Source organism: Terrapene carolina, unplaced genomic scaffold (genome assembly GCF_002925995.2).
Source record: "Terrapene carolina triunguis isolate 2854851 unplaced genomic scaffold, T_m_triunguis-2.0 Scaffold580, whole genome shotgun sequence".
NCBI lineage: Eukaryota > Metazoa > Chordata > Testudines > Emydidae > Terrapene > Terrapene triunguis.
Window position 1 is genome coordinate 4522278 of NW_020664931.1, and position 13370 is coordinate 4535647.

The 13370-nt window shown below is 43.8% G+C and overlaps 1 protein-coding gene across 1 annotated transcript in view; it reads right to left on the reverse strand.

Moving 5' to 3' along the window:
- Positions 1–13370, reverse strand: part of SEMA5A (semaphorin 5A) — a 668054-nt gene that overhangs the window by 254149 nt on the left and 400535 nt on the right. Inside the window, exons 8-9 of the mRNA XM_026659123.2 lie at positions 10701–10836; positions 934–1138 (exon numbers count right to left, since the gene is read on the reverse strand). Of these exons, the coding sequence (XP_026514908.1) occupies positions 934–1138; positions 10701–10836 (341 nt within the window). The remainder of the gene's footprint in view (positions 1–933; positions 1139–10700; positions 10837–13370) is intronic.

Below are 13370 nucleotides of genomic sequence, written 5' to 3' on the forward strand. Positions count from 1 at the left end.
GACTACATTTATTTCAGAAGCATTTTGGCTGTAGAGCAGTGTTATATGAAGAAGGGTTTACAGGAGCAGGCTGTATACTTGCTATTACTCAATTTAATTGTTTTGCGTCTGAATTTCAATCAGTGGAATAATGTAGTCAGTGACCCACTCTGTAAAGCACTGTGCATTGGAAACACGTCTCACATTCTCAACTACCTTATAAAACTTTCAGACAAAAAAATCATTCTCTACTAAAGTCCTTATAGACAAGAAGACAGTGACATTCTCAATGGAAGAATATTTTTCTTTCATTTCTGAACTTCAGCACAAAAGGCTAAGTAGGAAAGCAGGAGGTAAAGTTTTCTAAGGATAAATTATTTAGGGATGACCTGAAAAGGGATTTATCATCCAATTCTTGCTGGCTGAAGCAGTAGGGGAATGAGGGACAAAAAGAAATATAAAAAATACCAATAGTAATAATAATATGTGGCATTTGTGTAACATCTTCCATATGAAAATATCCCAAAACACTTTACAACCTATGGGCGAGATCATAGTCTATGCTGCAAAAACCAAGAAAGGGGCAAAGAAACTCAGCAAGACACCACTCCTGGAATCTCTAGCATATTGTCCCATCAGGGGAAGTAGGGTTTTCCCCTTCAAGTTTGTGGAACAGGCATGGGGAGTGGGGGAACCTCCATTTGAAAAATTAGCCCCATTCATGCAGAGGAGAAAGAGTCTTGATTTTTCACATTTTGTACAAAAGAAACACACACGCACCACAAAATGTGTGGTGTTTAGCTTAGCTACTTTGGATAGGTGAAGGGCACAGTTAATGCTGTTAAATTACAAACCCAGTTCCCCCGGGTGGTTTAGGCATTTCAGACTTGATGCACAGACCATTGAAAAGGATCTCTGACTTTCTACAGTTTTTTCAGCACCATTAAGTCGTACCTGTGGCGAGATAGATGATATGGAAAAGCATGTCCTTGCCCTGCACCACATCCACTGCCACATGGGAAAACCGGCTGTTGTCCTCCATGAAGTAAGGAATTGGAATAACTGGCTGAACCACCTCATGCATTAGAATAAATTTTTGGGCATCCTGAAGATTCCTCTCAGTCAGATTCATGTACAGACCCTGGTCCATTGTACCGCACTGTAAATAAATAAAAGTATATATATATATATATATATAGTAAAGTAGATCTTAACACCCATATGAAATCTTAGAACCACGTTGTGGAATTCCAAAATCAAGCCTTAGTTATGTGTTTTAGGGGGGACAGCATCATTCCACCATAAGTGAGGATCCATTTACAGGAGGCAGTCCAAAAAGAATGACTCTGCAGATCATTAGGTCTTTATTTGTATTGTGAGGGATAAGTCTAATCAAAAGAGAATGAGGTTACAACAATATCACTTTAAGTTATATCATAATTTCAGAAAAAGGTAAGTTATGAAGAATAATTCTTTCCATCCCCTGTTATCCAGTCCCAGCATCCTGCAGTCAGAGGCTTAGAGACACCCAGAGCATGGGGTTGCATCCTTGAAAATCTTGGCCAATAGCCTTTGATTGACCTATCCTCCAGGAACTTATCTAATTCTTTTGGAACCCAGTTATACTTTTGGCATTCACAACATCCCCTGGCTATGAGTTCCACAGGTTGACTGTGCATTGTGTGAAGAAGTATTTCCTTTTGTTTGTTGTAAACCAGCTGCCATTAATTTAATTGGGTGAGCCCTGATTTTTGTGTTATGTGAAGGGGTAAATAACACTTCCTTATTCACTTTATCCACACCATTCATGATTTTATAGATATCTATCATATCTTCCCAGTCTTTTTAATCTCTCCTCATACAGAAGCTGCTCCATACCCTTCTCAGTACCTTTTCCAGCTCTACTATATCTTATCTAATATATATCTCTATATCTAATATATCTGATTTAAGCAATAGGTTACACACCACAGTTAGTAGTTCTGCAATTTCATATTTGAGTTCCTTCAGAACTCTTTGGTGAATACCATCTGGTCCTGGTGACTTAGTACTTTTTTAATTTATCAATTTGATCCAAAACCTCCTTTACTGACTCCTCCATCTGGGACTGCTCCTCAGATTTCTGATCTAAAAAGAATGGCTCACTTGTGGGAAACTCCCTCACATCTTCTGCAGTGAAGACTGATGCAAAGAATTCATTTAGCAACTCTGCAATGACCTTATGTTCCTTGAGTGCACCTTTAACACCTCAATTGTCCAGTGGCCTCACTGACTGTTTGGCAGGCTTCCTGCTTCTGATGTACTTACAAAAAAAATTGCTATTAGTTTTTGTGTCTTTTTCTACAAAAACAACAAGGAGTCTGGTGGCACCTTAAAGACTAACAGATTTATTTGGGCATAAGCTTCTTCAGAAGTGAGGTTTTTACCCACGAAAGCTTATGCCCAAATAAATCTGTTAGTCTTTAAGGTGCCACCAGACTCCTTGTTGTTTTTGTAGATACAGACTAACACGGCTACCCCCGATACTTGTCTTTTTCTAGTTGCTCTTCAAATTCCTTTTTGGCCTCCCTAATTATACTTATACTTATTTTGCTCCATGTGAAATCTTCACACTCAAAATACCAAGAACTCAAAAGCTTTCCATATAAATATAGACTTATTCAGCAGTTCAGCTAACCCAACTGGTGTACAGCATTTTCAGCCGTAGAGTCAACCATATTACTACAAAAAGGGCCTGGGGCTCTAATCAATAATTTGAGGCAGATTCTCTGCCCTGTTCTGCTTCATTTGCATCACTCAGGCAGCACAAAGGAAGTGGAAACCACCCGCAAGTCCCCTGCTGGAGATTCTACTTCATGGATGTAAAGATCTTTTGACTCCTAAAAGGCGGCCATGTGGTCTTCTTTCAACACCTTCATTAAATCTACAAGTCAGACATGCAAACATCAACATTAGGTGAAAGGTGCTGCACACAGTAGTAACTCAGTAAAAACAAGTTACCTTTGTAAACTACTGATATTATATAGTTTCCCTTTCTATTTCTCCCACTGGAGCTACACTACTGATAAAATCTAATTATTAGGATCTGTGTAACTTTCTGGGCAGAAAAACAGGAAAATTTATCTGTACTTACCTAAATTTTTCTTTTCTTTTTTAAGAAAGTTTCACAGATTGACCCACCTTTGGACTAATTAGTTTTACAATATGGAATCAGATTTGTCAGCCATTTTCAGGGGATGTACAGTGTTTTAGCTACACTACAGCTAACAAGTTTAAATGAAGGGGCACACTGCTTCACAAACTATTTTTATTCCTTGTTACACTGAAGCACCTGTAGCCTTTCCTACAATAAAATAGTGAGCACTTTAGGAGGGCACTCCTTATACCTTTCAATGGCAAGCCTGGTTGTGCCAAGGGTTGCCAACTTTGTAATCGCACAAAACCGAATACCCTAGCCCTACCCCTTCCCTGAGGCCACACCCCCTTCCCCGAGGCCCTGCCCCCCGCTCACTACATTCCCCCTCCCTCGGTGGCTCACTCTCCCCCACCCTTACTCACTTTAGCTGGTCTGGGGCAGGGGCTGGGGGTGTAGGAGAGGGTGAGGGATCTAACGTGGGGTGCAGGCTCTGGGGTGGGGCCAGAAATGAGGAGTTCAGGCTGCGGGAGGGTGCTCTGGGCTGAGGCAGGGGGCTAGGGTGTGGGAGGGGGTGAGGGCTCCGGCTGGGGATGTGGGCTCTGGAGTGGGGCCAGAGATGAGGGGTTTGGGGTGCAGGAGGGGGCTCCAGGCTGGGGGTGGGGGAGAGGGGTTCAGGGTATGGGATGTGGTTCTGGGCTGGGGCAGGAGGTTGGGGTGCAGAGAGGGTGAGGGCTCCATCTGGGAGTGCAGGCTCTGGGGTGGGGGATGAGGGGTTTTGGGTGCAGGAGGGGTCTCTGGGCATGGGGGGGGGCTCCGGGCTGGGGCAGCACGCGGAGCCCCATGGCCCGCCCTGCCAAGGAACTGGCTGCTTCCGAGGCACAAAGCAGAGCCAGGACAGGTAAGGAATAGCCTGCCTTAGCCCTGCAGCACTGCTGACCAAACTTTTAATGGCCCGGTCAGCGGTGCTGACCGGGGCAGCCAGGGTCACTTTTTGACCGGGTGTTCTGGTCGAAAACCAGACACCAGGTCACCCTAGTTGTGCCCTCAAAGCTGTAACTGGGCTGAAGACTTTGTTAATATCTGTGGATCTTCTTGCACAGAAAGATACACTATTTTCTGACCAGGGATTAGGAAAAACATTCCTGCCCTTTTCTGTAAAACAATGCTCCCTCTTCACATTGTTCTGGCAATGAAGTGGTGAAGTGGACAAGAGTATTGCAGTGCAGTTACACTTGGACTAGATGCTAATTTTAGCCTCAAACTTGAATACATTGTTCCTCTCTCGAAGATTTGTGAATATCAGGGGATCAAAACTGAGCCCTTATACTGCTACCCTTCAAGATACATCAGCTTTTCAAACCACATCATACTTTGGGGTGAGCATAAACATAGTGTATGTAGTGTTAGCTGTGACCATTTAGAGTGACCAGTAGGGGACGTAGAGCAAGGTGGTAAGAGTGTATGTGAACAGGAAACAAAGTCAATTTTGCATTCATCCCAACCACAGTGTGCTGGGTCTCTGTAATCTCTATCTACATGGTATCAGATTGGGATTGAATAAAGACCCAACAGATCAGAGAACATCCCTGAAAAAAGGAGAAAGGGGGACATGAAGATAGACAAGCAGGCCCTTCAGCCCAGCCAGAATAGTGCACAGAGCTAGCAGTGCAACAAGCAGAGAAAAGGCCTGAAAACACAGAGAATCCAGAGAGAACTGCTTTGATGAGTCCAGGCTGCAACAGGGAGTGAGGGTAAGAAAGCAAGGGACACTGAAACTAGGGCTAGGTGGTCCATAGCAACACCAGCTTGCTTCCTTAAAGGCCACACCACCTTACTCCACACAGAGGCAAATAAACACACAAACAAACAAAAAAAGGTGTGTGTGTGGGGGGAAATCTGGTAAAACAGCAGAGATGGCTACATCTGACCCAGCCTTTTCCCAAACTCCCTCCCTCCCAACAGAATTTGATGTCCAGCCCCCTGAGGGATGGCCACTCTGGGTAAGCAGATTCCAGAGGTTCCGTCTGGCTTCTAGCTTATACTAGCAACCAGAGAGGAGACAATACCCTGCTCTGTACAGTGGGACTTGCAGCAGACAACATTATCCTTCCAAGAAGCCTCACAGCTGCTCAAGTGAAACAGCTCCATACAGTTAAAGAAGTACTGGAGAAGCAGTTCATGTCACAGCACATTATGATTTTTGAGCAAGCATAATTTCACTTATGTAAGCAAGAGAAGGGTGAGTCAGTGAATGCTTTCATAGCAGCCCTGCACACCCTAATCCAGCACCGTGCTACAGGGAGATGAGCAAAGACTTAATCAAAGACAGGCTTGTTTTAGGGCTGAGGGACAGACCAACTATCAGAAAGACTCCAAAATTATCCTAATCTAACACCAGAGACAGCCAAGAACATAGTCCTCCAAAGTCAGTTAGTAAAGAAGCAACAGACTCTTCTCAGGAATAACTTTGAGGAGGAACCCACTGTAGAAGCCACAGACATTGGGAGGAAAATATCTCAGGAGTCCCAGGAACAATACCCACTCAGTTCAATATGAGCACAAAGAAATACAGAGAGGGTTATGCTAACATGGCGTAAAGAAAAGGAATACAACAAGAGCAGGAAAGAATGCTCATAGTGTGGCAAACCACCTCTCGGCAAATGGCTTTGTCCAGCAGGTGATACCACATGCAGGAAATGTCTAAAAGGCAAACATTATGCAGCAGTATGCTGGTCTCAATGCATGGTAACAGCTGTCTTTCAAGACAATGACCTAAAAGACACTGAGATATACCACTTCGAGCAATGGGAGATGACCATAAAACCCCACCATCGAGCACAACAATCACCTTGGGAAACCAATAAACTTCAAAATAGACAAATGTGCTGATGTAACACTGATTCTAGAATCACTTCACAGGAGAATGAAAATACCAGCTCTTCAAGAGGAAAAAAAAAACTATTGAAAGGCCCAGTACAGTCCCCATTAAATGTGAAAAGGAATTTTTTGGCCCTCTAAAACTTGGAGAGAAGACCACATTCCACAAAGTTTATGTTGTAGATGGTCACACACTGCTCTGTTTGGCCTCCCAGCAACCACAGCCCCCAGGCATGGTTATATGTCACCATTGGCCTCAAAGCTTAGATCAAGAAGAGGTTCCCAATATTATTCCAAGTACTAGAAATATTAGTGGGACAATACCACATTAAACTTACAACAAAAGCAAAGCCATTTACTCTGTGACACCTAGAAGAGTCTCCCTCCCTGTACTGCCTCAGCTGCATGGAGCAGATGGATGTCATTTCCAGAATAGACACCCCAGGTGAATGGAGTGCAGGCAGGGTAGTGGTCCTAGAACCAAATGACAAAGTTCTGATCTGTGTAGACTTTACGAAGCTCAATGAGAATGTCTGCAGACAGTGACATGTACACCCATGAATTGAACATCTCTCTGGACATCTTAGTGAAACAAAAGTCTTCTCAAAATTGGATTTCCAGTGTGGGTTTTGGCACATACCACTTGCTGCAGAATCTGCACTGCTAAAAAACTTCATCAACCTTTTGGAAGGTTTTGTTTTAATAGGCTACCATTTAGCATATTTTGGTCCTATATAAGCCAAATAAAACAAGGACAGCTTCATCTGATAGGGGCAGTCCTCCTTCAGGAACAATCACCTTCTCTGTGCACTTAGCAGCACATGAATAATTAGCACTCACCAATACAGAGCAGCACTACACACAAATTAAAAAAAGATGCCTATAGCGAGGCGGTGGGATACCCCACAGCCCCGCTAAGGGACGAGCCCCCCCTAGCACCAATGTGGGCGGAGCCAGTGGATCCTGCGCCTGCCCCCCAGAGGTCACGGCGCAGGACAGGAAGTAGAAAAGCCCAACTGCAGAGCTCACTTGAAAGCCAGCCGCCGGAGAGGCCAGATGCCTGTGGCCTAGCTCCGGGTTGGGAAACGCCGGCAGGCTGTGTCCGACCCGAGGACTGGCCGGGCCAGCCAAGCCTACCCCTGGCCAGCTACCCGGAGGAGCAGCCAAGCCTACCCTTCGCCAGCTACCCCGAGGAGCAGCCGAGCCTACCCCTCGCCAGTTACCTGGAGGAATTGATGGTGCTGGAAACCTCCGAGGACACCGCTCTAATCTAGGTACCTTATGAGGGGGACTCCGGAAGTAGCCCGGGGGCAGCTGACCCTGGTCTGGCTGCAGCACTGCCAGAACCAATGTCAGTGTGTTGTGGTCGGGATCCCCACTGACTTCTATCGCTGCTAGGGCCCCGGGGTGGGACGCAGTGGAGTGGGTGGGCCTGTGTCTCCCCTGCCACCCCACTCACGGGTGGCAGTCTCCCCCTTGCAACAGACACTCAGAACCATGAGCTCCGGACTGTTTGTTTGCTGCCCCGCCCTGACCCAGGGCCTGGGCTCCTATTGAACTATTGGCTCAGCCCCTGCCTAACGGCCTGAGCTCCTGACTGTTTGCTGCCCCGCCCTGACCCGGGCCTGGGCCCATAGCGAACTATTGCGAGGAGGTGGGATACCCCACAGCCCCGCTGAGGGACAAGCCTTGGCCGAGCCCTTCTACAATGCCCTAGCCCCTACACATAGCCTTGTGAATATTTCAGAGACTTTCTAGCGGGCATAACATTTCATGTGGAAACTGACCATGAATGCCTGAAAAAGAAGCAAGAGGCGGATGAATTACGGAGTCATGTCCTGAATCACTGAAAAGAAGGCTGGACAAAAGAGATAGTCAGAACCTCTGTGAAACCATATTGGGTGGCTTCTGGGGATCTTACCCTAAGCCAGCTGGTTATCCCTACATCAATGCAACAGGAAATCCTTGACAGACTGCATGGGAGACCCCAAGGTATTACAAAATGCAGGGAGAGAGCTAAATAGTCTGTTTGGCGGTCTGTACTGAGCAAACAACTACAACAGAGAGTTGAGAAATATGATATTTGTGCTCACAGGAGAACCAATCCACTGGAAGCATTACTACCATCTGCACTACCAGAAAGGCCATGGCAGAAAGTTGGATTGATCTTTTCTATCTGGACAATGCAACCTGTCTTTTGATGACTGATTATTTCTCAAGATTCACTGAAATTGCCAGATTGCTTAACACCACATTGTGATCATGCTCTTCAGAGTCCAAAGATAACTACAGGGCAGACTCGAGTCGGGTGCAAAAGTTCACTGAGTTTACTGAGGCAGTTCCCCACACACCATGGGAAGAGCTTCCCTGCAACCATCTTGTTAGGATCTTCAGACCTTTCCTAGGCAGCCAAGTAGTCTTTTTATAATAAAGCAAAGAAATAGTCACATGAAGAAAATAAACTCATTAGTCCTGTGCCAGGCCTACCTTCTTCTGGAGAAGTTATGAAAATCAGCAGTCTCTGCAGAGGTTCTGGGCTGGTCCTTTCCCCAGGAAGCAAAGGATGGGTTTCTTCTCTTCCCTGGTCAGCCAACTAATGAGCCATCCTCTTCCAATTTTAACTGTCCTTCTTTACCTGACAGTGAGTGCAGGGTGGGGCTGAGTAAGCTCACAGCAGCTTATAACCCTTGCTGGCTCAGTGTAGGGTTGGCATACCTCATCACACACATCAAGTGCAGTTGTGGGGAGGATAAAACCTATCTTTCAGGATTCCAGAGCAAGTAACCTCTGACAATGGTCCTCATTTTAACTCGGAGACCTTTAAGAGGTTTCAGGTATTTATGCTTTCACTCATGTCAATCCAGCCCACATTCTCCTCAGAGTAATGGTGAAGCAGAACGCACATTAAAAACAAAATAAAACAACTTATTTCTAAATCCTCAGATTCTCATCTTGTCTTGTTCATATATGGCTCAAGACCTGTAGCAAATTGATGTCCACTATCCCAACCATCTCTTCACAACTAGATTCTTGTTGGCCTGACTTCTCAAACTACAGGAGAAGGAAGATCAAGATAATACCCATCAGAAGAGGAACTCTGACAGGCACCATGGAGTCAAATCCTTGGGAGAACAGAAACTAGGAGATCACATTTGGATGAAAGATTCTTAGGAAAGGGGGACAGTGCAGGCATGTGTCTGGACACCTCAATCCTACTTTGTTAGGGTGCTAACAGGAATCATCATCAGAACCGGTGTCATCTTGTTGCATCACCAAGAGGACGTACAATACAGCCTGATCACTACCTGTGTCTTCCAGATCTTCTTCCTGCAAGGAGATATCCAGCTAGGGAAAGATGACCTCCTGTCTTCCTGAGGATTACATAAGATGTTGAGAAATCAAGAAAGTCAGAGGACTAGTAGCCAAATATCTTAAAAGGGCAGAATAAATCTCTGCCAAAAGGCTGAAGGTTAAGGCAGTCTACCCTGTCCTTCATAGGGATGTCAATTCTTGTTTAGTTTTGATATTTTATTCCTGTTAAAAGTTGTTTAATATAAAGGATTTATCATGCTTCTGTTTTCAGAAAGGGGGATGTGGTATTAGCTGTGAATATTTAAAGTGCCCACAAGAGAGCAGTGAGCAAGGAGATGAGAATCTGTGTCAACGGAATATAAAATTAGCCTTGCGTTCATCCCAGCCAGCGTGCTAGATCTCTAATCTCTCTCTACTATGTACATACAGTTTGATGAGACAGATGGAACTTTAGTTTTTCATGTATCAAGAAGCACAGCTATAATACAATGCAAGCTTGGGCCTGGAGCATCCAATCTGGTCTGGGTGGGTGGACCCCTACGCCCACACAGAGCCTAACTGAAGATAATGTGACTTCATGGAGATGCATTGGATGCAATGGCAGAATCAGGGCTTTTTATTGTACTAGTAATATCACATTCCTATCTCCCAGATTTGGTATTAAAACTGTGTGTGTGTATGTGTCTTTGTTACATGTTTTGGGGGGTCAAAATTTGCTTATTTTCATGAAACTCTTATGAAACAGCATAAACTTTAAAAACTGTAAAATTTTGGATGGAATTCCATGTGATGTTCTGGATGTTGTGAAAAACTGAAAAGACACTTTTTGTGAATCTGGGAAGTGGAGGATTCGTCCCTCAAAGGCCACACGGTCTAGAAATGTTTGAACAGGGGAGGAGCTCATCCTTCTCTTTCAAATTTAGGGGTGAAAATGTTTATACAAAAGTGCCTTATTCCCTTTTTTTGCCTACTCCTGTGAATAACTTTCAGTCTCCCAAAATTTCACAAAAATCAAATTTCAGGGGATGTAAAATTATCCAGCATATATTGACAAAAAGTGTCCCAGTAAATACTGTTTTTAAAAGCTCACCAGTTTTACACAATATTGTCCTTAAGTTGTCTTTTCTTCCTTTGGCTAATTTGGGCAAAATGTAACAGAAGGATATATTGTGCCTATTATCAATGATACTGTTTCGTAATGTGAACCGATCTCTATACAGTGCAGCTCATTTCACTGATATCCATCTAAATAGATTTGTTTACCCGGTAACTGGACTGGCTCCAGATACAGAACTCCAGTGACTTGTCTCACAGTCTGTACTTGGATACCTTTAAACTGTGCTACATTTTAAAGAAGACTGTTGAGGACTAGTGCCCTCCCCTTCTGTGTAAGTACCTGGAAATTAGGGTTGGGATTGGGGTAAGGCAACCAGGCAGAGCGGGAGTTCTCCTGATATTTGAATGGTCCATTGAAGGCCTGAGTTATGGCACTCAAGTTGAAAACACAAACTGCTGAGGCAGCTATGCTGTTCCTGCAAAACAAAGTGAAAACATAAGATAAATAAAGACATCAAGGAATCAATTAACTGCCTGCAAAAGTAACATTTCCCCTCATTAACTCTGCATTAGTACTTCACAACATGGGTGGGGCCAGCCAGAAAGTGGTCAGGGCCAGGATTCAACTGCTCACAGCAGCACACCACGGGCATCCTGGTTGGACTTAAAAGCTATCCTGGCCTAGCAGCCGAGGGTGGGAGAGTAAATCCTACTGCAATCAAGCTCTTCATCTTCAAAGCACTTTATAAACACTAACTAGCCATTCTTACTACACCTCTGTGTGACACACACTGAAAGTATCATCATCCCCACTTTTTAGATGGGAAAACTAAAAATGAGTAAAGTGGCTTGTCCAGAATATTGAGGGAGCTTGGACTGAAACTAAGGAATTCCTGCCTCCTAATCCTGTTCTTTTACATACGCCATTTCATGCATCAAAGCCACCATTCTTCCAAATAAGAAGGGCACCTCACTATCCGTCAATATTTCTCCTTTTCTAATCAGCCAGTTGTATTGTGACAGGGACTAAGTCTGTTCCCTTTGAAATACTCCCAAGTTCTTGCAGGATCAGAAACCAGGAGATCTGCCCTCAAGCCCACATCTTCCACACAACACTATCACTATGCCCAACAAGTGCCCACTGGCTGGCAAAATAAGCCCATAAGGAGGTAACTTGAACTGAACACTCTAAACTCACTGACTCAAAGAGTTAAACCCTGGCCAAGCCAGCTATAACATTCCCTTATTTTCATGTTGAAAATGAGACATAAAGTACAACAGTGTGCTAATTCTGCATAATGTAAACAATATAGATCTGTATACAGTAACTGTGAGAATGCCTAAAATGGGATTCAGCTGCAAATTACAACTTTGTGTTCGCATAAAAACATAAATAAAACTAACTCCAAAAAGAACTGCAGTATTTGGGGGTTTTAAAATATTTATAAAAATGCTTTTAACAGAAGCAAAATAAATTGAATGCCCAACAGCTAACAGTGAATTAAGGTTTGGAATTACTCTTTTAACAATACACATAACTCATGGAATTAAACTCCTGATTTGTTCTTTTTTCACAATGTTAGATAAATGGATAGATAATGAAGCAGGCAGACAGTTACACAAACTTCCACTGTGGGCAAAAGTGCTGACAAGTGATCCACATAGCATTTATTTCTTCTAACTTACTCTGTTGTTTAAACAAGGCTTTAGAAAGCAAATCTACTGTTTAAGCTTCAAATTGTTATTGTTCAAATGTATGGGAAAGAGAAAATAATCCCTGGGGATCAGACCTGCCAAGAACAGAACAAATAGTGTAGCAGTTCGGATTTACAATCATGGCCAAAAAAGCAATTTGACTCCTTATGCTTGTCAGGCTTATTGCAAAAAAAAACAAAACAAAAACAAAAACACACTAGTAGATGAAAGTAAGTTTCATATTATCCATTTGTACAGAGGCAATTAGCTTCAAGTGTGCTAAAACCTCATCTGATTTACTGTAACAGGCAACCTACTCATCATTTCTGGATCTCCTGGAGCCCATTAAGGACCTAACTCGTAGATTCTGATTGTCTGAAAGACAGTCTGCTCATGAAGCAGCCATGGCATTGGATTTAGTGGTCACATTACATGAATTGTGGGGAGGGCATGGTGATGTCATTCTTAATCTTTACAAAGAGAAACATTTTCATTCACCAGGTGGCAATTTTACAGGTAATCCAAACCAAAATCACTGTAATTGAAATGCCCAGATTGTGGAGTGTTAAGTGCATCCCAGTAGGTCCTAATGGTCCCCTCTATTTACACCGATGAAGAGGGGCATGTTTCTTGTCCTCCTTAGGAGACCACATAGCTTCTCCACAATCGCACTGTAGGGATGGAGCTCTATGGAGGAAAGCATGTAGGGATTAAAGCATGGGCAGTTTCTGGAAATCTAGAGCTGGTAGGAAAATTTCCACAAAAATGTCTGTGAAAAATTTCCTGACCAGCTCCAGTTAACTCCTCTCTGCAGTGTCTATCCTCCTTGGACACAATATAATGGGCAGCCATTGCAGAAACTAGCTAATGGCAGCAAGTCTTCAAATAAAGCCTGCTTTAATGGGGAAAGAGTAGCCTCAGAGAACAGGGCCATCCTTAGGAATGACCCAGGACCAGCAGGTCCACTCTCTGCTTCCCTCACAGCTTCTCAAAACCTGCAGACCATGCAAATTTACCACTTTATGAAACTGCAGGCCCCTCCACTTGGAGAGAAGAATGGGGTTCCAACTCCATGAGATCAACCTCCTATGGTTTCTGGAGTAGTTTCCCCCTCCTGTGGGTTCTTCTATGACAATTATAATTAAAATGTTTCCCCCCTGAAATACATTTCACATTTTACTCTACTAAGAAGAGCTTCTTGCCTTTTGACCTTTCCGCTTGCTGGGATCCACAAAGTGGATAAAGTTTACATTTAAAGGAGCAAGATGACAAAACAGGTCATAAAGACAAAGACTGCACTGTTGGGAGGAAAGAG